Raw genomic sequence first — 26,386 nt, 5'->3', positions numbered from 1 at the left:
AACAACCCAAGACCTCACTGCAATGGAGGAGGTGGTTTCATGGCTTCATTAGAGCTATGGTCTTGAAAATGCCACTTAATGTATCCATGCCTCTGTGTCCTAAGTCATTTTTCTTCTGTGCAGATGTCAGATGTTTGTGGCAGCAATTGCTGGAACTGGAAGTCAATTCTGAGGATCTATATTGGCATACTAATTGCTCTGCATGAAACATTACAAAGCTAGGTAGAGGGATAAGTAGCATTGAGGAGGTGGGGAGGCTGCAGAATGATTTGGACAGGTTAGGAGAGTGGGCAAAGAAGTGACAGATGGAGTACAACATGGGCAAGTGTGAGATCATGCACTTCAGTTGGAAGAATAGAGGCATGAGTTATTTTTTAAAATAGGGAAAAACTTTGAAAATCTGAAACACAAAGGGAATGAGGAGTCCTCGTTCAGAATTCTCTTAAGGTTGACATGCAAGTTCAGGTGGCAGTTAGAAAGGCAAATGCAACAATGACATTTGTTTTGAAAGGACTTCAATATAAAAGCAGTGAGGTACTTCTGAGGCTGTATAAGGCTGTGGTCAGACCAGGTTTGGAGTATTGGGTGTAGCTTTGGGCCCCATATCTCAGGAAGGATGTACTGGCCCTGGAGCATGTTCAGAGGAGGTTCACTTGCATGGTCCCAGGAATGAAAATCTTAACACATGAACATTTGAGGACTCTGGGTCTATACTCGATGGAGTTTAGAAGGATGAGGGACGATCTATTGGAAACTTACGGAATACTGAATGGTTTGGACAGAGTGGATGTTGGGACAATGTTTCCATTAGTACGACAAAGTTAAAAATCACAACACTAGGTTATAGTCCAACAGGTTTATTTCTAGGCACTAGCTCTTGAAGTGCTGCTTCGTCATCAGGGGGTTGATGAACCACCTGATGAGAAAGCATTGCTTTGAAAGCTAGTGCCTCCAAATAAACCTGTTGGACGATAACCTTGAGATTTTTAACTTTGTTCACCCCAGTCCAACACCGGCATCTTCAAATTATGAGTTCGATTGGTAGGAGAGACTAGGACCTGACTAAGGAGCAGCGTCTTCAGACAGAGAGTGGGGAATCTATGGAATTCACTGCCACAGAAGGTTGTGGAGGCCAGGTCATTGAATATATTCAAAGGTGGAGATACATAGGTTCTTGTTTGTCAAGGGGATCAAGGGTTATGGTGGAAGGAAGGTTGAGAAAGTTATCAGCCCTGACTGAATGGCAGAGCAGACTCAATAGGACGAATGGTCTAATTTCTCTGTTCTTATGTCTTATGGTCTTATTTAAATTTTCTCAGCACTTAGTCTATAGTCTTGCAGCTCAGGCATTTCAAGTGCTCATGTGATACTTCTTACAGTCTTGAAGGTTCCTGCCTCCACCACTCTTCTAGGCACAGGGTTCCATATACATAAAACCCCGGGTAAAAAGAATGTTTGCTTAAATCCCCTCGAAACCTTCTACTCTTTGCCTTAAAATTTGCATCTTAGTTATTGACCCCTTTGCAAAAGGGAAAAGTTTCTCCCTCTCTACTGTTTATGCTCCTCAAAACTTTGATCACCTCAGTTTGATCCACCTCTTAGCCTTTTCTGTTGTAAGGAAAATAACCCTGACCTTTTTGATTTTCATACACGAATCTGTCCACCACAATATCCTGTTGAATTCTTTCTGCACCCTCTCCAGCACAAGCATATCCTTCCTATAGTGTGGCAACAAGAACTGCACACAGCAGCACAGCTGTGGTCTGTCTACTACTGTAGATGACTCCATCATAACTGCCTTGCTCTTGTATTCAATACCTTGACTAATAAAGGCAAATATCCCATATAGCTTCTTTGCCATGTTAGTCCTCCCAAAATGCATCACCTCGCTTTTCAGGATTAAGTTCTATTTGCCACTGTTCAGCCTGTCGAGCCAGCCCATCTATATTGTCTGTATTACAAAGCATTCCTCCTCACTACTCAACACATTATTAATTTTTGTGTCATCTGCAAACTTACTGATCATACGTCTCTTATATACACCTAGATCATCAATGCGTACAACAAACTGCAAAAGATCCAGCATTGAGCCCTGTGACAAGCCATTAAACACAGGCTTCCAGACAAAACCATCCTCTGACCATTACTCTCTGGTTCTTGCTATTAAACCAGTTTTGGATCCAAATTGCCAAATTGCCCTGGATCTCATGGGCTCTTAGCTTCTTAACCAGTTTGCCATGCATTACCTTGTCAAACATCTTATCACATTACATGTGGACATTAACTGCATTATCCTCTTCTACACACCTGCATGAAAAATTCAAAATTTGTTGTACATGATACTTCCTCACAAAGCCATGCTGACTATCCCTGATTATTCCTTGACATTCTGAATGGAAATTAATTCTGTCCTTGAAAAATGTTTTCCCAATTGTTTCCTGATCATGGGTGACTACAGTTTACTCATTGGCTTATAATTTCCAGTTTATCCATAGTACCCTTCTTGAATAATGGTAGCACATTGGCTATCCTCCAGTCCTCTGACCGGAGAGAATTTGAAAATTAACATCAGAGTCTCTGCAATTTCCTCCCTTGCCTCCCACAGCATCCTGAATTTCATTTCATCTGGATCTGGACATTTATTCATTTTCAAACCTGCTAAAATCATTAACACCTTCTCTCTCAATGCTTATTTATTCAATTATATCACGGATCCTTTCTGATTTCTGTACCTACATTATACTTCTCTCCAAGGAATTTAGATGCAAAGAACTCATGTAAAACTGCAGCTCTGTCTTCTACCTGCACACATTGATTGACACATTGGTCCCTAATACATTGTATTTTTTCCATGCTTATTCTCTCACCCTGTTACAGAGGAACATCAACTATCCGAAGGACATGGGTGGGGAGTATTTTGTTTGATTAATTGATTTTCGGATGATCATTGCTGGATATCATAGTTTAGCTAATTATTAGGATTTAGCCGGCTAAACCGATATTTGGATAATCAAGATTCCTCTGTATGCTTTAAATCCCTTTGGATTTTCTTTACTGTTACCTGCTGGTGTTTTCTCCTGTTCCCTCTTTGCTCTGCTAACTTCCTTTCTCAGCAATCCCCTGCATTTTCTGTATTCCTCTCAAGCAACCACTGTTTTTAACCTTAGGCATCTATCATAACCTTCCTTTATTCTAGAACAAATCCTGTATGTCCAGTGATATCCAGGTTTCCTTGACTTGCTGGTCCCACACTTCACCTTGACAGGAAGGTGAGGGAGGTGCTGTTTTCTTGCTTTTATTTTGCCATATCACTGCACCCAATGGTACAGGATGGACCTGGAGATCATTGGCTCAGAAGAAAGCCAGCACCACAGTAAAATGAGGTGGTGGGACCACACCAGAGCTGGATACCTACAATACTGGCTATATTTCTAACTCAGTAAAATATAGCATGATGGGCTACTGAAGCTTTTTGTTCTCCTCCACACTATCACTTGCAAATTTCCAACTTCTATCTCCCATGCTAATACCTAGTTAATTTTCAACAGGAAGAAGCTCCACCAGAAAACACCTTAAAATGAAAAGGACAAGCTTGAAGAATAGTTGAAAGGACCAAACAGTAATTTTAGCAGAGCATAAATAGGAACTTAGAGGTTTATATAATTTAAGTATCTGCAGACCTCACTTTCTCCTCCTACATAATTTAATGTAGTACTGATGGACAACTTCAATTATATTGTATGGAAGGGGAAAACCAAAATTGGCAGTAGTTATTGGAACATATTCATGAGACTTTTCTAGATCAGAATGCTAAATAACCATTAAGTAACAAGTCATTTTAGATCTAGTGTTGCACAATGTGACAATAAATGAATAACCTAGTCATAAGCTTGAAATAAATTCTGCAACAACAGAATTATGTCAATTACAATCTGAAACCTCATGACACTTCACAGCTCTCACTTTAACATTCTCCTCAAGCCAGCAGAACAGCCCTGGTTCAATGAGAAGAGTAGAGCCACATTCTAGATTAACCAAACTGAGTTGGCAACAAAGTGGCATGGTGGCTCAGTGGTTAGCACTGCTGTCTCACAGCGCCAGGGACCCAGGTTCAACTCCTGCCTCGGGTGACTGTCTGTGTGGAGTTTGCATGTCACCCTGTGTCTGCGTGGGTTTCCTCCGGGTGCTCCAGTTTCCTCCCACAATCCAAAGATGTGCAGGTCAGGTGAATTGGTCATGCTGAATTGCCCATAGTGTTTGATGGATTAGTCAGGGGTAAATATCGGATAGTCTGGGTGGGTTACTCTTTGGAGGGTTGATGTTGGGCTGAAGGGCCTGTTTCCACACTGTAGAGAAGCTAACCTAATTTAAGATTCCAGGAATGAGGGCTTTATCTTCTGAGAAAAGATCAAACAGACTAGTGTGAGAAAGAAGCATAATATATTTTTAACATTTGAAACTTGAAGTTTTAAGTAAAGGTAAATTAGACTTTTGGTTTCACTTCTGTGAAAATAAATATATTTTCTTTTAGAAAAAGGACAGAAAGTCATTGAACTATACCATTAACTGCACCATATCCAAGAAAATATATCACTTCAGGCCTAGCTGGATGCTTGTGCTTTAAGTGATGAAATGTTTACAACGGTGGATTTTTTATGACAGACAAGAGAAAAAAGAGACCAGGAGCCAGTGATTTGAACTCAGTTCGGAATCAAGTTGCAGTTCAAGAGAACAGTTTCACCCGATAAGGGTTTCAATTTGTGAAGTTTCCAAGCTCTGAAAGCTTGTGAAGAAGTTGTCCCATCAGTTGGCAGACATGATCTCATTGAAATATTTAAAATTCTTAAGAAGCTTGACAGTGTTTATGTTGGGTAAATATTTACCTTGACTCAGGAGTCCAGAATTAGAGCTGGCTGGCTGAGAGAAAAGGATTGATCATCCATGAAATAACTGCATAGAGGCTGGTCTCTGATCATCAAATCATTCATTAGATTCTGGGAAATACAAGATGAAGAACGAGAAAAATTTCTGGCTGTAACAGCTGCTCCCTTATTGAAGTATTTTAGGTGTTGGAGGTGATTTCCTTGAATTCCAGGAGCAGCAATTACGGTTTTATATGCTGTTGCATTGTTTTGGAACTTTGGGGGGAAAAAAAAGTCAAAACAACAGCAGTTTTAAAAAGGGAGAATAACAGACAAAGGAAGCACATGCCCTCTAGTTCTGGACTCCCCAATGCCATGGAAAAGACTTTGTCTATTTATCCTATCCATGCCCCTCATGATTTTATAAACCTCCATAAGGTCACCCCTCAGCCTCTAATGCTCCAGGGAAAACAGCCCTACCCTATTCAACGTCTCTTTATGGCTCAAACCCATCAACCCTGGCAACATCCTTATAAATCTTTTCTGAACTCTTTCAAGTTTCACAACATCCTTCCAATGGGAAGGAGACCAGAATTGCACGCAATATTCCAATAGAGGCCTAACCAATGTCCTGTGCAGCTGCAACATGACCTCCCAACTCCTGGACTCAATAATCTGACCAATAAAGGAAAGCATACCAAATGCCTTCTTCACTATCCTATCTTCCTGCGACTCCACTTTCAAGGAGTTATGAACCTGCACTCTAAGGTCTCTTTGTTCCACAACATTCCCTAGGACCTTACCATTAAGTGTGTAAGTCCCGCTAAGATTTGCTTTCTACTGTTTATTAAAATAACCAGGACAAAATACAGTTGACAGTAAACAGAAAACAGCAGTTCACAAAAAATACATTATATGCAGGGGAAGGGGAAGAAAAGCCAAATCCCAAACCTCACTGTTCAACCAGTTTCCAGGGAGATGAGGACTAACCTCAAGTCCCATTTTCAGTCAATGGTAACAGTAACAAACAGATAAGACAGTGCAATCAAATGAGCAACAGTGCATAAAACACAGACCCAATATAGCTACATAATAAAAAAGACACCTTATACCAATCCTCAGACCATCCTTGGCTAGCTTGCCTGCAGGAATGTTGTCAGCCTTCTGGTCTCCAGCTGCCCTGTGTACTGACTGATCCTCCCCAGCCCCACATTCCTCTAGGCTGGTCGTCGACCACCCAGCTCCCAATCGCCCCGTGTACTGACTGGACCATCCCAGGCTGCTTTCCTATGAGCTGGCTGTCGGTCTTACAGTCTCTGACCACTCCGTGTATTGACTGACCCTCCCCAAGCCTGCTTTCCTCCGGGGCGGACATCAGCCACCGGCTCTCGGTCACCCCACATACTAACCAAACCACCCCCAATCCACTCTCCTACCATCGGGCTGTCAGCCTTCAAGCACCCGGCCGCTTCACATATTGTCTGACCCTTACTCCTGGCCGGCGTTCTGACAGACCAGCCATCAGCTGTCCAGCTCTCAGTCTCCCTGTGTACTGACTGCCACTCCCCCGGTCAGCCTTCCTATGGGCTGCTGTCAGCTGCCAGGCTCAGCCTCCCCATGTACTGACCGGCCTGCCCTATACCAGATCTCCTGCAAGGACGCTATCAGTTGCCTGGCTCCGCCCACCCTGAGTACTTACAGGACCCTCCGGCCCCAGCCACCATGCATACTGGCTACCCCTCCCCTGACCAGCTTTCCTATGGGCACGTTGTTGGCTGCCTAGTCTTCAGCCCCCCTGCGTACTAACAGACCCGTGGTTGCCCCATGTACTAACTAGCCCACTCTGGCCCACACTCAAACACAATTAATTACAAAATCCACATGCATTAACAGAATTCCCAAAATCCTCACAGTATAGTTTCCAGTAACAAGGCAGCATCCACTCCCTAAGGCAGCAAATGCACACCCCATAGCACACACCGGTTAGATTACATTAGATTAGATTACTAACAGTGTGGAAACAGGCCCTTCAGCCCAACATGTCCACACCGACCCTCCAAAGCGCAACCCACCCAGACCCATTCCCCTACATTTACCCCTTCACCTAACACTACGGGCAATTTAGCACAGCCAATTCACCTAACCTGCACATTTTTGGACTGTGGGAGGAAACCAGAGCACCCGGAGGAAACGCACGCAGACACGGGGAGAATGTGCAAACTCCACACAGAGATACGCCTGAGCCGGGAATTGAACCTGGGTCTCTGGCGCTGTGAGGCAGCAGGGCTAACCACTGTGCCACCCACAGAGGCCTGGTCCATCCAAAGGACCAGGCCAACTCACAGAAACAAGTACATTGTAAAGGTGCAGTTAACTCACAGGGGTTTGGTCCATTCCAGGATGCAGAAACCACTCCATGATGCAGCAATTGCTTAACTCCCAGCACACTCTCGGTGTTCAGAATTTGCAGAGGCCTAGTCCTAGGGTCAGGCCTACCCACAGTAACAGCTCATCTGGAAAGTTGTATTTTCTCACAAAGGCTCAGTCCAAAACAACAAAAAACAGTGAAGACACATACAAAAACAAGAAAACTAGAGTCAAAGGGCTAAGCCCTGCCACAAAATCAACATTGAGAAAACAGTAACACACAGGCTGTAAGCAGTCAGTGAAACAACAATTCCTCTAACAAGAACTGAGGAATACCTGAAACACATTGACTGTGTGGATCAGGCAGTTTAAAATTCAGTCCTCAATAAAGAAGGAATACCAGTTAACAAATTGGCTAAATAATTCAGCCAGTTCAGGCATCAGGTTTCCCCCAGAAAAGCAGAAACCAACAGCAGCAACAGTAACACACGTACTGTGACCCAGCCAGCACAGAGTCAATCCCCTAAACTGAGGAGATTCTAAATCTCCAATTATATTGGTCAGCCAGGCCTTTCCTGATTGATTGGGCTTGTTACCTTCAGCCACACTAAAGTATAGAACTGAGATGAGCAGAAAATTCTTCACTCAATGAAATCTTTGGAATTGTCTGCTTCAAAGAAGGAGAGAATATATTCTAATCCAGGGCTATCCAAGCTTTGTGTAAGGAGTCACAGTTCCTCGTTTCTCACTTAAGGGGCTGATATGCATACTTAGAAAGACAAGGTCTGACACATATTACATACAAATTTCAAAAGGAGGAGTTACGTATGAAGAAAGCGTAAATAATTTGGGCAAAAAATGGCAGATGATTACGTTGGTAATTTGTAATAATGAGTCATTATTAAAGATGTTCATTAAAAAGTAACAAGCAGAAGAGCTAATTAATACAATCTTTGTTGCCTTTTTATTTAAGAAACAAAAGCTAGAGATTAACAAACTAAGTCCCAAGTTCCAGTGACCAGGGAAGTCGGGGCATCCACTGTTGAGTTTAGGAGAGTTTTAAAAAATTAATTCACAGGATCTGGGTGTCTAGGCCTACTGTTCTTCCCATTGTTAACTGCCTTTGAGAAAAAGTATTACAGGTTTATTTGGAAGCACTAGCTTTTGGAGAGCTGCTTCTTCATCAGGTAATTGTGGAAATTGTGGAGTAGGACCTAAGGCACAGAATTTAAAGCAAAAGATTACAGTGTCACACAACTGAAACGTTATATTGAATAAACCTAGATTGCTGTTAAGTCTTTCATCTTCTAGAATAGGTTGCAGGTTTTGGTTTGTTAATATGTAAATCCCAGAATTTCTTTTAAGTCTTCAATGACACTGTGATCTTTTGCGATAAATTCTGTGCCTTTGGTCTTGCTCCACAACTACCTGACGAAGGAGCAGCGCTCTGAAAGCTAGTGCTTCCAAATAAACCTGCCGGACTATATCCTGGTGTTACGTTGTCCACCCTAGTCCAACATTGGCTCCTCCACATCTTTGAGAAAGTGAGCAGCCCTCTTGAGCTGTTGTTAAGCATGTGGAGTAATTGCACACTTCTGTTGGGAAGGGAGTTCCTTGGGATCTGAGGAAAGTGTGATACTAAAAGAATTGTGACAGCCCAAGAACTGTTAAGCCGGACATGCATGGTATTTCTGAGCGTAAAACAACAACCATACTCGGAAAAGAAAAGGCAAGCCTATAGGTGATTGAAGGCCAAGGTCCAACAACAATCCGTGACATAAAGAACGGATGATGAGTTGAGAAAAGAGTGGAGGTCAATGAATGCTGACCACCATGATACGCATAGTTTCTTCTGTGCTGTCAAGACCACATACAGACAAAACACCCAAGATCTGACCCCATGGCTGGCCAAGGACACAGTGACTGTCAACACAAAGATAAAGAATCCATCAAACAACACTGGGGGAAGCACTTCAGAGATCTCCTCAACCAGGGCTCTGTTATCGATCCAAGCGTCCTTGAATGCATCCTATAGTATGGTACATGCCAAGAGCTCAGCAAAATCTCAGGCCTGCACCAAGTAGAGAAACCATCCACTAACTTAGAAGCAACAAGGCTGCTGGAACAGTATCCTCACTGAGGCACTGTGGAGGCAAAGATTGCTCTTGCTGTAGCTACACACTTTTGTTTGTCTGATCAGGAAGGAGGAGAACTCTGAGAGGTCAGTCATGAGCATTTTCAGAAAGGGAACAAGTCCGATTGTGGTAACTACAGGGGAATCTCCCTGCTGTTGACCATTGGAAAATTCATCGCCAAGGTCCTCCTCAACTGTCTCTTCCCTGTGACGGAGGAATTCTTCCCTGAGTTTTAGTGTGCTACTGGCCATGAAAGGGTACAACGGGCTTGATTTTCACCATGCAACAGCTGCAGGAGAAATTTCGAGAAAAGAAAAGTACATAGCTTTCTTTGACCTACAAAGGCCTTTGACACTGTCAATTGGGGAGCATAATGGAGCATCCTTCTCTGCTTTGATTGCACCATGAAGTTTGTCACCTTTCTTCACATGCTCAGATGACTTAGAAGTCATGAAAATGATAAATGGCTTCATGACTGGCCCTTTCCCTTTCGGACTGGTGTGAAACAGGGCTGCATTATCACCTCAACACTATTCTTGATCTACCTCGCTGCAATGCTTCACTGCACTGCTGATCAGCTCTCCGCTGGAGTGAAGCTAATCTGCAGACCTCACAGGAAATTATTGAGACTTTTGCTTTCAAGCAAAAACCATAGTTACCCCAACCAGTGCCATTGAGCTGCAGTATGCAGATGGTGCTTGCATATGTGCAATTTCAGAGGATGTACTCCAGTCCATCGTCAGCACCTTTACAGAGGCATTTTGGAGCTTGGGTCTCACCCTGAACATCCAGAAGATGAAGTCCTCCACCAACTTGGCCTGGAATTGTGGAGCTCGTGCAGTCATCAAAGTCCACAGGGAAGCCTTAGAGAATGTTAACTCCTTCCAATGCCTTGGGAGTGTTCTGTCAGCCTAAGCAGCTATTGAAGAAGAGATCCAGCACTGTCTCCAGTATGCTAGCACAGCCTTTGGCTGCCTAAGGAAAAGGTTGTTCAAGGACAACAACATTAGATCTGACACCAAGCTCATGGTTTACAGAACTATGGTGGCTTCCATTCTCTATTGCCCTCAGACTTGGATTGTCTAAAGCAGGTACCTCACTGTCCTGGAACAGTACTACCGACACAAGATCCTGCAGATTCACTGGGAAGAAAGATGCACCAACACCAGTGTCCTCAACCAGGCTGAAGCACTGACCACCCTTGATCGGTTATGTGGGCTCAGCATGACTGACACGAGAATCCCCAAGCAGGTGCCCTACTCCTAGATTTCAAATGACAGGCGAGCCTTGGGTAGACAGAGGAAGAACTTCAGTAATAACCTCAAGGCCTCACTGGCAAAATGTGGCATTCTCACAGACACCTGGGAATCCCAAGACTGTCCAAAGTGAAGGAGAATTATCCGGGAAGGCATTGACCATCTTGAAACTTGCCTTCAGGCAAAAGCAGAAGCCAAGCGAAAATAGTGAAATGAGCATGCTGCCACATCAACGACTCACCCACCCTTTCCCGTGACTACCTTCTGCCCCAAGTGTAACAGAGCCTGCAGTAGTCACATCAGTCTGTACAGCCACCTACGGACTCACCCTGGGAGTGGAAGAGTGTCATCCCTTGTCTGTGAGGTACCGCCAATGATGATGATAATGAGTGAAAGAATGACAAGTTCATTGTGTGAATTGGACAGGAACGTGCAGGTGGTTAATTTCCCATCTATCGGCTGCCCTTGTATTTTCTGGTGCCAGTGGTCATGGGTTTGGAAGGTGCTACCTCAGGAACCTTGGTAAGTTGTTGTATAACATCTTGTAGATGGTACACAATGCTGTCGGTATGAATTGATAGTGGAGACTGAGTTAATGGAAACCTGACACTGGGAGTGAGCTAGACACTCAAGAATACTGAGGAGGACACCCATGAATAGGCAGGATGGGTGGAATACCTGCATCTGAGTTCAGGCAACTTATCTGACATTCAAACATAAATATTAAAAATAAAACATTTCTCCAGCCATCACCCTCAATTCTCTCCACCCTGACACACTCCCCATGGTCCATCCATGCCAACCTTTGTCTCTGTATGAACCTCCTGTTATCTCCACAGCATCCCCATAAGATATGTTTCTGGACCACCCTTGCCATTTATAGGTCCTATGCCCAACTCAGCACCAGCACATGTTCTAATGCAGATATGAACACCATTTCTCACACAAAGTTCCTTGTACACACCTGCTTTTACACAGACCTACACTCTGCATTACTTGGGGTAATATACAGAGGAACCTCGATTATCCAGAATTCGATTATCCGAATATCAGATTATCCGGCAAGATAGCAAGTTTCTGATAACTATGTTATCCAGCATTTGATTATCTGAACGAAATACTCCCTGCCTGTGGATAATCGAGGTTCCTCTGTATAGACCACCAGCTAGTGGGAAAGATATGGAGGAATAAACACCATTAGAAACAATTCAGCTAGGTTTCTTTCAAAGAATAATTAGTTTATTTCAAATAAAATATGAAACAAACAGCTGGGGATGGAAGGTTTAATTATAAAGAAAGGCTGGACAGGCTGGGACTTTTCTCATTGTAATGCAGGAGGTCTAGAAGTGACCTGATAGAAGTTTATAAAAAAAAGAGAGGTATAGATAGAGTTGATGATAGTTGTTTTTCTCCCTAAGATGGGGAATTTCAAGACGAGGGGCACAGGTTTAAGGTGATAGGAGAGAGATTTAATAAAGACATAAGAGGCAAATTGTTTACCAGACGGTAGTGAACGTTGTGCCCTTACTCAAGAAAGGCTGCACAGAAAAACCTGGGAACTATAGATTAGCAAGTCTAACATCTGTGCTGGATAAGTTACCCGAAAAGATTCTGAGATAAGATATACATGCATTTGGAAAGATAAGGTTTGATTAGAAATAGTCAGCATGGTTTTGTGTGTGGGAGATCATATCTCAAATTTGTTAAAGTGCTTTGATGATCTGACCAGGAAGGTTACTGAAGGCAGGGTGGTAGACTTAGTCTGTATGGATTTCTGAAAGGCTTTTGTTAAGGTTGCACATGGTAGGCTGCTCTGGAAAGTTAGATCACATGGAATCCAGGGGAAGCTGGCAAATTGGATACATAATTGGCTTGATGGTAGGATGTAATGGGTAATAGTGGAAGCATGCTTATTGGATTGGAGGTCGGTGCTGGGCCCATTGCTATTCATGATCAATATCAATGATTTGGATGAGAATGGACAAGGCATGATAATTCTAAAAAGATTATGCTAAAAAAGGAGGTATCATGGACAGTGTGGAAAATTATCAAAAATTGCAGCAGGATTTGATCAGCTGGGGAAGTGGGCTCAGAAATGGCAAATGGAGTTTATTATAGATAAGTGTGAATCTTGCATTTTGGAAAGTCAAATCAAGGTAGGATTTCATGGTGAATGAGAGGGCCTTAAGGAGTGTAGTGGAACAGAGGGACCTTGCAGTTCAGCTGCACAGTTCTCTCAAAATGGAGTCACAGGGCAGTGAAGAAGGCTTTTGGCACACTGGCCTTCATCAGTCAGGGCATTGAGTGTAGAAGTTGGGAAGTTATGTTGCAGCTGTATAGGATGTTGGTGAGGCCGCACTCGGTGTATTGTGTTCAGTTTTAGTCACCTTGCTAAAGGAAGGATGTTATTAAACTGGAAAGAATGCAAAAGAAATTTACAATGCTGTTGCCAGGACTCAAGGGCCTGAGTAAAAGGAAATGTTGGACAAACCAGGACCTTTTTCTTTAGAGTTTAGGAGACCAAGGGGGATCTTATAGAAGTGCATAAGATCATGAGAGGCATGATTGGACGAATGTACTCAGTGTTTTTCCCAGAGTTGGGGAATCAAGGACTAGAAGTCATCAGTTTAAGGTTAGAGGGGAGCCCGAGGGGCAACTTTTTTTACACACAGATGGTAGACATGTGGAATGAGCTGCCAGGGGAAGTGGTTGAGGCAGCTACATTAGCAACATTTACAAAGCTTTTGGACAAATACATGGATAGAAAAGGTTTTGAAGGATATGGACCAAGTGCAGGGAAATGGGGTTAGTGTTAATGGACATTTTGGTTGGCATGGACCAGTTTAGACCAAAGGCCTTATCTCCATGCTATAGGATTCTATGACTCTATGGTTCGCGTGTGAAATGAACTTCCTGAGGAAGTGGTGGATATGGGTACAATTGCAATGTTTAAAAGACATTTGGATGGTTATATGAATAGGAAACGTTTGGTGGGATATGGGCCATGAGCAGGCAGGTGGGACTAGTTTGATTTGGGATTATATTATTCATGGACTGGTTGGACCGAATGATCTATTTCCGTGCTGTATGACTATCTAAAGATTTTAGACAAAATAAAGCTTCATCTATGCAAAGATTAAAACTACTTACATTTTAACATCCTTAGAATGAGGCAAATATGGGTAACAAACAAATTATGTTCAAATATCCCATAGAAAACATCAAACAGATTCCATGGATTGCTCAGCAATTTCCTCCAGATGTTAATGCTACTGTGGGTCACCAAATCTTATTAAAACTTCACAAGGAATTATGTTTCTTCAAATTTGAAAGGCATTGCCTTGAAACCCCCTCTAAAACTGTTATGTCACATACTGCTTCAATGAATACTCACATTCTAGAATGTAGGATGGATGAGGCAAGTGTTTAAGAGGGTGGGTGACAGCTTGTTAGTGTGGTAGCTAAGTAGGATGGTGGAAAGGTGGTGTAGTAGTTGGGTAGTATGATGTGTGACAGATAAGTTGGGAGAAAATACCAAGAGTACAGGCAAATATGTTCCCAAAGAGACAACAGTTGGGCCCAAGAGCGGAGAATCCTGGATGTCAAGGGAAATTAAAGTTAAGATTAAGAAGAAAAGATGAGGTTATGGCACATAGTGAGAGCCCGATATGGCAAGGTTCCTACAAAACTGCAGGAGGGAGCTTGAAAAGGAATTTAGCAAAGCAAAGAGAGGACATGAGAAAGCATTGGCAGGTAGAATTTTTTAAAAAAAATTTTGGTTTTTCCTGTAAGACGGAAGAGAACAAATTGGGAAACAGGAGGGCCTATGATCCCTGAAGATGTTGGTACAGTGAATCTTTGTGTCCGGCTTCACAATGAAAAAGGATGATGTAAGTATGGACGTCAGAGCTGTGGAAAATTGGAAGAACATAGTAGCTCCTCGCCCTCTATCAGGTTTAGCAGCCTGAAAAGTGGATAGATCTGAAGGCCTGGATGAAATGTACCCCAGATTGTTAGGGATGGCAAAGGAGGGGATGCCAAGGGTAATGACAGCAACTTTCAATCATCTGTGGCCAAAAGTGAGTTGCCAGACAACTAGAGCACTGCAAACTTGGACAATTATTTTAAAAAGTGAGGAAACAAGAGTTCAAGAAATTACAGGCCAATGAATCTAACCTCATGGCGTGGAGCATCTTAGAAAGGATTCTCAGGGACTTAAAACATCTACACTTAGAGAGATTATGGATTAATCAGGAATAGTCAGCATGGACTTGTTAAAGGAATGTGAAATCAATTTTTTTGAGTCAGCAACCAGGCGTGATGATGAAGGTACTGCATTTAATGTGGTCAACATAGCTTTAGCCAAATGTTTGATCAGGTCTCTCATGGTAGACTGGTCAGGAAAGTAAGAGCCGTTGGGATCCAAGGAAAAGTGGCATATTGAATCCAAAACTGGCTGAGAGGCAGATCGCACAAGATAATGGCAGAAAGATGTTTCTCTGATGGGACACCTGTTCCCAGTGGGGCTCTGCAGGAGTCCATGTTGGGACCCTTTTCGTTTGTGGTAAACACTGGTGACTTGGACTTAAATGATTTTGATCATTATGATCTAAAATTTCATGGATGACACTAAAATTGGCAGGTTGGTAAATAGTGAGAAACTGCAAGACAGTCAAGTGACTAAAGAATTCAAACTTGGATAAATTGAGGTAATGCACTTGATGAGGGCTAACAAGGAATGGGATTACAGAAAGAATAATAGGATCCTCGTAAGCACTGAATGTCAGAGAGACTTTCGTTTGTATATCCCTGTAGATAAGGTGATTCAAGAAGCATATGATGATATTTACTTTTATTTGCTGAGACATAAAATACAAGATCAAGGAGATTATGTTGAAAATGCTGTTTAGGCTACAACTGGACTACTGTGTGAAGTTCTGATCATCACATTACAGGAAGAATAGCACTAGAGATTGTGCAGAGGGTGTTTCCTATGAATCTGAGTGCTGAGGAAAGATTGAATATGCTGGAGTTGTTTTCCTTGAAACAGTGGAAGTTGACTGGGGACCTGTCAGAGGTGTATAAGAATATAAAGAGCATTGATAGGTTGGATAGGAAGATACTTTTTAATTAATAGAGGGGTCAATAACTGGATGCATAGATTTAAAGGTAAGAGGTCTGTGGGGACACTTGTGGAGAAGTTATTTCACACAAAGGGTGTTGGGAGTCAAACTCATTGCCTGAAAGGTAGTTAAGCCAGAAATTTTTGTAATGTTTAAGCAGTAATTAGATATTCACTTGCATTGCCATAACCTCTAGGGCTACAGGATAAAAGATGAATAATGAGATTATGTAATCAGATTTTCATTGACTGCCATAAACACAATAAGCCAAATGGCCTCTTCTCTGCTGCAAACACCTAGGCATCTGAATTTAATTCAGAGGTTAGGAGTAAGTGATTGTCTTTGCCATCTAGGCAACATATGACTGAGTATGGCATCAATCAATTAGAATTAGGGGAAAAAAATCTACTAATTGGAACCATACCTAGCATAAAGATAATAGTTTGGAATATTGATAGTTGTTGAAGGTCCAGTACACCTCTGCAGGAGTTCCTCATGGTTGTATAGTAGGCTCAAACATTTTCAGCTGCTTCAATGGTCTTCTCCCCATTCAAGTTCACAAGTGGGGACATTTACTGATGATTAATGTTGAGTAGCATTTATAACTCCTCAAATTGTGAAGCAGTCTTTGTCCATATTTAGCAAGAATCAATTAACTTGGACTGGTAGGTTACAAGTAACATGTGTGCTACACAAGTGCAAAGTAATAAGCATCTCTAACAAGGGAAAAATCAACCATTGCTCTTGAATTCAATGAATACTATACATGAATAACCCACTATTAACATACCCAGGGTTAGCATTGACAAAAAACTGAAGTAGACAATCATATAGATGAACTGTGGCTACAAAACAGATCAGAGATGAGAACACAAATACCATGTTAGCAGACCAAAGATTAGTATAAAGTTGAAAATGTTATTCATCCTTGAAGTGCAGTTTCTACCCGATAGCTAATGAAAATTGAATTGTTTTCATCATCTGTACCTCTTACCCAAGATTATTCTTTATCATTAAGGTCAATCATCAAGCAAAACAGATCAAAGGTAAAAGGAAAGTGACTGTCCTCGACATCAAGGTCACATTTGATTGAGAGTGGCATCGAGGAGCCCAGCAAAACTGGAGTCAATACGAATCAGGGGAAAATGTGTCCATTGTTTGGAGTCATACCTGGCACATAGAAAGACAGTGGTAGTTATTGGAGGTCAGTTATCTCAGCTCCAGGACATCTCTGTAGAGCTCCTCAGGATAATCTCCTTGGCTGAACCAACTTTAGTTGTTTCATCAATGACCTTTTGTCCATCATAAGGTCAGAGGTAGGGATGTTCACCAATGGTTGCACAATGCTCAGCACCATTCACGACTCCTCAAATATTGAAGCAGTCAATGTCCAAATACAGCAGGACCTGGACAATAATCTGGTTTGGGCTGACAAATGGCAATTAATATTCATGCCACAAAAATGTCAAACAATGACCCGCTCGATTAAGAGAGAATCTAACCATCACTTCTTAACATTCAATAGCATTACCTTCATTAAATCCTCAGAGGTTATCATTGACCAGAAACTCAACAGGACTCTCCACATAAACACAATGGCTAGAAGAGCATATTAGAGGCTAGCAGTATTACAGCAATTTACTCAAAAGCTTGTCCACCATCTACAAGACACAAGTCACGAGTATGATGGAACACTTTCCACTTGCCTGGGTGAGTACACCTCTAACAACACAAGAAGCTTGACACCATCCAAAACAAAGCAGCCTGCTTGATTGGTACCACATCAAAAGAACATCCATTCCCTCCACCAACAGCTCTCAGTAGCATCAGTGTATACCACTTGAGAAATTCACAAAAGATCCTTAGAGAGCACCATCCAACTCATGACCACCATCATCTCAAGGGACAAAGTTTGGTATTTATATTTCACAATCTGAAAGTTCCCCTCCAAAACACTCACCATCCTGATTTGGAAATATATCACCACTGGGACAAAATCCTGGAACTCCATCCCTAGCAGCATTAATATTCATGCTACAAAAATGTCAAAGTTTGTGCAAAGATTTGTAGCTCGGGTGCTTGTTGTAGTGGTTCTGTTCGCCGAGCTGGAAGTTTTAGTTGCAAACGTTTCGACCCCTGGCTAGGAGACATCATCAGTGCTCTGGAGCCTCCTGCGAAGCGCTTCTTTGATGTTTCTTCCGGCATTTATAGTGGTCTGTCCTTGCCGCTTCCGGGTGTCAGTTTCAGCTGTCCGCTGTAGTGATTTGTATATTGGGTCCAGGTCGATGTGTCTGTTGATGGAGTTTGTGGATGAATGCCATGCCTCTAGGAATTCCCTGACTGTTCTCTGTCTGGCTTGCCCTATGATAGTAGTGTTTTCCCAGTCGAATTCATGTTGCTTGTTGTCTGAGTGTGTGGCTACTAGGGATAGCTGGTCGTGTCGTTTCGTGGCTAGTTGGTGTTCATGTATGCGGATTGTTAGCTGTCTTCCTGTTTGTCCTATATAGTGTTTTGTGCAGTCCTTGCATGGTATTTTATAAACTACATTAGTTTTGCTCATGTTGGGTATTGGCTCCTTTGTTCTAGTAAGTTGTTGTCTGAGCGTGGCTGTTGGTTTGTGTGCTGTTATGAGTCCTAGGGGTCGCAGTAGTCTGGCTGTCAGTTCTGAAACGCTCCTGATGTATGGTAGTGTGGCTAGTCCTTTTGGTTGTGGCATGTCCTCGTTCCGTGGTCTATCTCTTAGGCATCTGTTGATAAAGTTGCGCGGGTATCCGTTTTTGGCGAATACCTTGTATAGGTGTTCCTCTTCCTCTTTTCGCAGTTCTGGTGTACTGCAGTGTGTTGTAGCTCTTTTGAATAGTGTCCTGATGCAGCTTCGTTTGCGTGTGTTGGGGTGGTTACTTTCATAGTTTAGGACTTGGTCTGTGTGTGTTGTTTTTCTGTGTACCCTTGTGGCGAATTCTCCGTTCGGTGTTCTCTGTACTATCACATCTAGGAATGGGTGTTGGCTATCCTTTTCTACTTCTCTCGTGAATCGGATGCCTGTGTATGTGGCGTTGATGATCCAGTGTGTTTTTTCTATTTCCGTGTTTTTGATGATTACGAAAGTGTCATCGACATATCTGACCCAGAGTTTGGGTTGAATTTGTGGTAGGGCTGTTTGTTCTAACCTTTGCATAACTGCCTCTGCTATGAGTCCCGAGATTGGTGATCCCATGGGTGTTCCGTTGATTTGTTCGTATATCTGATTGTTGAATGTAAAGTGTGTAATGAGGCTTAAGTCCAGTAGTTTAAGTATGCCGTCTTTGTTGATAGGTTCCGCCTCCTGTTTTCTGTTATGTATGTCCAGTAGGTTGGCTATTGTTTCTCTGGCTAGGGTTTTGTCAATCGAAGTGAACAGTGCCGTCACGTCGAATGAGATCATGGTTTCTTCTTTGTCTATGTGTGTATTCCTGATGGCGTCCAAGAATTCCTGTGTTGATTGTATGGAGTGTTTGGATCCGCTGACCAGGTGTTTCAGTTTCTGTTGTAGTTCTTTGGCCAGTTTGTATGCTGGTGTCCCTGGTAGTGATACTATGGGTCTGAGTGGGATGTCTGGTTTGTGTACTTTGGGTAGTCCATAGAATCTGGGGGTGTTGTTGCTTTCCGGTTTCATTCTTCGTAGGTCCGCTTTGGTTATCTGTCCGTTGTTTTGTAGATTCCTTAGAGTGTTATTTATTCTATTGGTGAGTTGTGGTGTGGAGTCCGAATCCTTCATTTCGACGTGACGGCACTGTTCACTTCGATTGACAAAACCCTAGCCAGAGAAACAATAGCCAACCTACTGGACATACATAACAGAAAACAGGAGGTGGAACCTATCAACAAAGACGGCATACTTAAACTACTGGACTTATGCCTCACTACACACTTTACATTCAACAATCAGATATACGAACAAATCAACGGAACACCCATGGGATCACCAATCTCGGGACTCATAGCAGAGGCAGTTATGCAAAGGTTAGAACAAACAGCCCTACCACAAATTCAACCCAAACTCTGGGTCAGATATGTCGATGACACTTTCGTAATCATCAAAAACACGGAAATAGAAAAAACACACCGGATCATCAACGCCACACTCACAGGCATCCGATTCACGAGAGAAGTAGAAAAGGATAGCCAACTCCCATTCCTAGATGTGATAGTACAGAGAACACCGAACGGAGAATTCGCCACAAGGGTACACAGAAAAACAACACACACAGACCAAGTCCTAAACTATGAAAGTAACCACCCCAACACACGCAAACGAAGCTGCATCAGGACACTATTCAAAAGAGCTACAACACACTGCAGTACACCAGAACTGCGAAAAGAGGAAGAGGAACACCTATACAAGGTATTCGCCAAAAACGGATACCCGCGCAACTTTATCAACAGATGCCTAAGAGATAGACCACGGAACGAGGACATGCCACAACCAAAAGGACTAGCCACACTACCATACATCAGGAGCGTTTCAGAACTGACAGCCAGACTACTGCGACCCCGAGGACTCATAACAGCACACAAACCAACAGCCACGCTCAGACAACAACTTACTAGAACAAAGGAGCCAATACCCAACATGAGCAAAACTAATGTAGTTTATAAAATACCATGCAAGGACTGCACAAAACACTATATAGGACAAACAGGAAGACAGCTAACAATCCGCATACATGAACACCAACTAGCCACGAAACGACACGACCAGCTATCCCTAGTAGCCACACACTCAGACAACAAGCAACATGAATTCGACTGGGAAAACACTACTATCATAGGGCAAGCCAGACAGAGAACAGTCAGGGAATTCCTAGAGGCATGGCATTCATCCACAAACTCCATCAACAGACACATCGACCTGGACCCAATATACAAATCACTACAGCGGACAGCTGAAACTGACACCCGGAAGCGGCAAGGACAGACCACTATAAATGCCGGAAGAAACATCAAAGAAGCGCTTCGCAGGAGGCTCCAGAGCACTGATGATGTCTCCTAGCCAGGGGTCGAAACGTTTGCAACTAAAACTTCCAGCTCGGCGAACAGAACCACTACAACAAAAATGTCAACCAATGACCAGCTCCAATAAGGGAGAATCTAACCATCACCTCTTAACATTCAACAGCAGTTTAAGAAGGTAGCTCTACATCACCTCCTGAAGGGCAACTGGGGATGGACAGTAAATACTGGCTCAGCCAGCACATGTCAAGTGTAAGTTTACAAAAAATGTTTCTCACTTTAATCAGATATTAATTGTGGTCTTGCTAGTATTGTCCTTTTGCAAAAACCATTATAATTTTTTTTACATTGCTAGACATACATCATTAAATGAAATGAAATATAAATGTGATATAACTCATTGAATAATTGGGATACATTTTTAAAAGTCAATTACTTGCTTTTCGGCTGTTGTATTTGAATGCATTGCTTCTGATACATTTATGTACCGAGAATGACGCTTTTTGCCTCACGTGTATTGACGAGAGGCAAAGATGATTAAAGGAGAAACAAAGTGCTGTCAGTTGAGAGGTATACATCGACCAGGAGAATTTCTAATTTATCAGAAATAATAGTTCACAGAGGCACTTCCTTGATTTAATGGCTCACCTGAAAGGTGATATTTCTAACAATGGATGCATTCTTCAAAACTGCACTGAAGTGTATGCCCAGATAATGTGTTAATTTTGGGGGCTCAAATTCTCAAACTATGTCACCTAGAGGCAAATAAATATACTGACCCAGCGGAAATATCAAACCTTTCCAAAGGTTAGTAATTCCCATAAGGTTATTTCTAGCTCCAATGGTGTCTCGGTGTCATATTTAAAAGGCATCGAGATAACACTTCATCTCTGCAGTCATTCAACATCTTATCATCACACCGAGACACCATTGGAATAATCAATTACATATTTCATAAGATTTGCAGATTTCTTCAAAATATGGTGTTTGTATCTTTTGGAAAAATGAATTAAAATGAATGGTTTAAAGTGCAGTTTACATTAAATCTCTTGAAATTAGCAGGTCAAAAGAAAACAATGATGTAGAAAGTGTAATTGTTTCGAGAAGTCCTGTTCATTGTGACAATGTGGGTGAGTGAAACATCACTGGATCCTGTGCCTAAATTCCCAACAGGAACTCCTAGCAGGTACACTCCATTTTCAAAAAGTATTTTGTTTACGTCCATCTCAACTAGAACTGAGCAATTTCCATAATTTTCTCTTACTTGGTTCACAGTTACTTGATTAAAGCAAACATATAAAACCAAAGAATCACTTACCAAATTGAGGAATGTGAGATACTTCCACTGACCAGCATATAAGAATACTCCTGGAAGCGGGTGGCTGTACTGAGTGTTGAGAAGCAAATAAATGAGCAAAAGGTACCACACAAAAGTGGTGATGTGATACACTCTAGAAACTATTGTTGGAAGCATGTTTGTGCCTATGGTGAAGTGATAGCATGAGCAAGATGCTAATCTTATAAGCTCATTGGATCCTACCATTTACCACCAGGCACAGGTGAGACTAATCTGACATTTGAACAAATAACATATATTTCAATTCTCACAAAGGAAAATCATCAGCCCCTCTCTAAAATCTCTGGTTTTCCCATTTCTCCAAACAACAGTGAAATCAGTTGCACGTCAGTTAAATATTGAGAGTGCTCAAATGTGAACATTACTCACTATTATAAATAGAACAGTCAACACATTTTTTTAAGTTCAGTGCTAATGCAGTATAAATCAGTGGACATAGGATACAAAAGGCCATTTGTTTGTTATTCATACAGTGGCACTCTTTGTAATGTTTCCGAATGTAAGGTAAAGCTTTTAACAACCTGAAAGCCTGCACTGTGGAAGTTGAATAACAACTTGCTTAATAGTTGGTATTTAGCACAAAATGAAACTACACAATGCTTGCAAGGTTCTTTTTGTGATTATATCTGGAGGGGATGTAAAAGCAGGATTCAAAAGCAGGCGAGTCAAATTTTCCCACATAATTATATTCTACTCACCTCATTGCATATTTGTACATGGAAATAATTCCAAACGTTATGGGTGCATGGGCGGAAAGTCTGCCGTTGCCAGGACCTTCTGGATTTGAAACTTTGGTGTCATATTTAAAAGGCATCGAGACAACACTTCATCTCTGCAGTCATTCAACATCTTATCGTCACACCGAGACACCATTGGAGATGTCAGTGACCAACAAAAGAAACTAGTGATACCTCCCTAGAAGTTCTTCTGTAGGCCATCCAGGAGAGAAGGCTTATATTGTTTCCAAGGGATGGCTGCAACAGGTCGTCCCTAGTTACCAATGTAACCTGGAATAAGGTAGCTCCCCATCAGGAGGGCAGCACCCTTAAGAGCATCAAGAGAGACTGGATCCATGCCAAGAATGGTTCTGCACTGGTAATCCGCTGGACATTGCCAGGGGAAGTGTCACCATATTGAGTCTATTCAATGCTTTATGAACAATGAGTAAACAGAACTATAATGTTCAGCAGCTCGTGACCTTTCTTCCAAACTAAGAACTGCACACAGCTGATAGATTTTCATCAAAGACTTGAATATAATAAGGTCACAAATACAAGAAGTGTCCCCAGGATGAACACGTTACAGGGATCTCAGGCACATGCATCATACCAAGCTTTAGTGATTTGTATCAACTTTGGTTCTTTTAAGATACTGAATTGCTTTTCACTTAGAGCAATTTAATTCCTAATGTCTTCCATTCCACGTTTTTCTCACAATTAATACAAATGGATCAGGGGTTCACATCTGTGTCTGTGTTGAGCAATTCAGTGCTTCTTATCTATGCTAATATTTCTCAATGCTTCTCTTTTTCTGCAAGAGAATAATAAGGATGAGTGTGCATTGAGAAAGCAGGGAGGCTGACAAAAGGCTTCCAACGGACTTCAAGGAGCAGACCACTGAGCTGGCAGTTGACTAAGGACATGTGCCTACTCAAAGGGAGATTGAATATTTACAACAATAGAGTGACCAAGTTACAAAGCAACTATTTCCAGCTGCACTCCATACATTAATTTTGAAATAAAACCTTTGATAAAGCATTTCACAACATGAATAAATTGGTACATTTTTACATGTAGCCTCCAGAGTTCAGGCCTTCCTCTCAACTCTCCACTAGTGCAGACATTCACTCTACTGGGTCATGGATCTAGAATGGGATCCGGTTCACATCCTGGTGAGCACAGCACTAACAAAGACCCACAGTTAAAGGAGGAAGAAACAGGCCTCTGACTCTCGGAGGACTGCTGGACAACATGCTCCTGTGAGCCTAATACAGATGATGATGAACCCCCAGACTTGCCGCTAATGAGCTGCCAGAGGTACAGAAGCAATCAGAGATCATGTGCAGACTGTGGTGAAAGGAAGAGGAATCAGACCAGAGTTTGTCTGATATTGCAGCTCCATCATGTAAGGGCATAGCTGCCTTTATGGAATGAACGGGGACACCTACAATGGAGAACTAGGTCCAGCAGAATGATCTGTGTCTGCTCGATATGTGCAGGGACTTTCACTCCATTGTGCAGGTAACGTATGCATTCATTCAATGGTTAGGTAAGAGGGATCCCAGGAACATTTTGCACTCTCAAAATGCTCCATCCCCACAAGGGATTAGGAAGATACCTTTGTACTTTGACAAGGTGGAGGAGTGACTTGGTCACCAAGTGGTTGTTACCTTACAATAAGCTGGGGGTTGTTGTCACACCGCCTCCCCTCTGCAATGGACCAAAATGCCTGCATCAGGTCAGGCTGAAGAGATTGTGTCTGCAACCTCTGCTAGATCCCTCTATGCCCCTGACTACCAGAAGATAAAGTCATCCAAGATAAGTTAATAAAGTACTCAACAGGCTTCCTCAAGCTGAGGTCTGTCAGCTGGAATGGTACCAAGAAAGATTACACAACGTTTAAGTCACTTTGGGTGAACAGGTGTCAATGTTCCTCACAACATTATTGAAATAAATACAACACTTTGTTCTAAATTCCTTTAATCTATTTGAATCGGTCAGGTGTTCCGGCAATTCAAGCTTTCCCTTGTGGACAACTTTGAGGGAGCTGACTACCGCTCAATGGCCCTAATTTCAGTAACCATAACGTGCTCTGAAAGGCATTAATCAACTTCAGCCTCCCCACTACTCTTGAACCACTTCAATTTGCCTATCGGACCAACAGATTCATGTCAGATGCCATTTGTTGCTCTTTACTCCTCCCGAGAACATCTTGACACCAAGAACAGCTACGTAAGAATCCTACTCGTTGACTACAGTTCAGCCTTCGACACTATTATCCCCTCGAGACTGATTACTAAACTTAGTGATCTCAAACTAAGCCCCATTCTCTGCAACTGGATCCTCAGTTTCCTGACCCACAGGTCACAATCAGTGAAGTTTGGGGACAATATTTCATCCTCACTAACACTCACCACTGGAGCCCCCGAGGGGTGCATACTCACCCTCCCTATTGTACTCACTGTATACCCATGAATGCATTACCAATATCAGACTAATGCCATTTATAAGTTCGCTGATGACACCACCATAGTTGGTCGAATCTCAGATGCCAACGAAATAGACTCCAGACAGGACGTGGAAGACCTGGAAAAATGGCGCACCGAGAACAACCTAGCTGTCAATGCCAGCAAAACCAAGGTACTCATTATTGACTTGCAGCGGGATGTTACTCATGCCTCCCTACACATTAACAGCACAGAGGTGGAACGAGTGGAGAATGTCAAGCTCCTGGGAGTGGTCATCCATACCAAGCTTTCGTGGACTGTTCATGTGAATGCACTGGTTACAAAGGCCCAACAACGTCTCTTCTTCCTCATGCAGCTGAGGAAATTTGGCATGATGGCGAATACCCTTTTATAGGTAACTTTTATAGGTGTGCCATTGAGAGTATTCTATCTGGATGTATCATTACCCTGTTTGGCAACTGTACCATTCAAGATTGGAGATGGTTACAGAGTGCGGTGAACTCGGCCCGGACAATCACAAAAGCCAACCTCCCATCTATAGAATCCAAATGTTGACCTCAGCTTCAACTTGCTCACGCTGTTATCACTTTATGTGTCATCTAATCAAGTTGATGATATTTACACAGCAACAATTTTATGACAATCACAAATTGAGTTCATAAACGGAGCACATTATCACATCTAATTCACTGTGCCAGGTTTAAGCAATACTTCAGCCAGGCACCCCATGACAGTTCACTTATCACTGCTGAGTTTACAGCACTTGATTGAACCACAAATACATTCTTTCAGACACAGAAACACTTTAAAACCAATGACCTTTCTAATAATTAGGTCATCCTCAGACTTGATATGCTTTTTTCTTCTCATTTCTTTTTGGCTAACCCAGCAAATTTTTTGATTAAAATCTATAAAGCTGCAGCGCACAATCGTTGGAGTGCTCCTTCTGAGCAGTTCAGGAAATGGAACCATCTAATTCACTGTGCCCTGTTTAAGCAATACTTTAGCCAGTGTACACACACATACACGATCTCTCTCTCTCTCTCTCTCCCTCCCTCCCACAAACACACGCACACACACATATAAGCCTATGGGGTGAATTTGCAT

The 26,386-nt window shown here is 42.3% G+C and overlaps 1 protein-coding gene across 1 annotated transcript in view; it reads right to left on the bottom strand.

Moving 5' to 3' along the window:
• LOC132832145 (androgen-dependent TFPI-regulating protein-like) overlaps positions 1 to 22,209 on the bottom strand; it is a 111,009-nt gene extending 88,800 nt beyond the window's left edge. The window contains exon 1 of the mRNA XM_060849890.1: positions 22,054 to 22,209. Coding sequence (XP_060705873.1) covers positions 22,054 to 22,209 — 156 coding nt within the window. The remainder of the gene's footprint in view (positions 1 to 22,053) is intronic.
• Between the last annotated feature and the right edge of the window lie 4,177 nt (positions 22,210 to 26,386).

This window comes from Hemiscyllium ocellatum, chromosome 34, assembly GCF_020745735.1.
Source record: "Hemiscyllium ocellatum isolate sHemOce1 chromosome 34, sHemOce1.pat.X.cur, whole genome shotgun sequence".
In the NCBI taxonomy this organism is placed as follows: domain Eukaryota; kingdom Metazoa; phylum Chordata; class Chondrichthyes; order Orectolobiformes; family Hemiscylliidae; genus Hemiscyllium; species Hemiscyllium ocellatum.
This window is presented reverse-complemented; position numbering and strand designations above follow the sequence as displayed.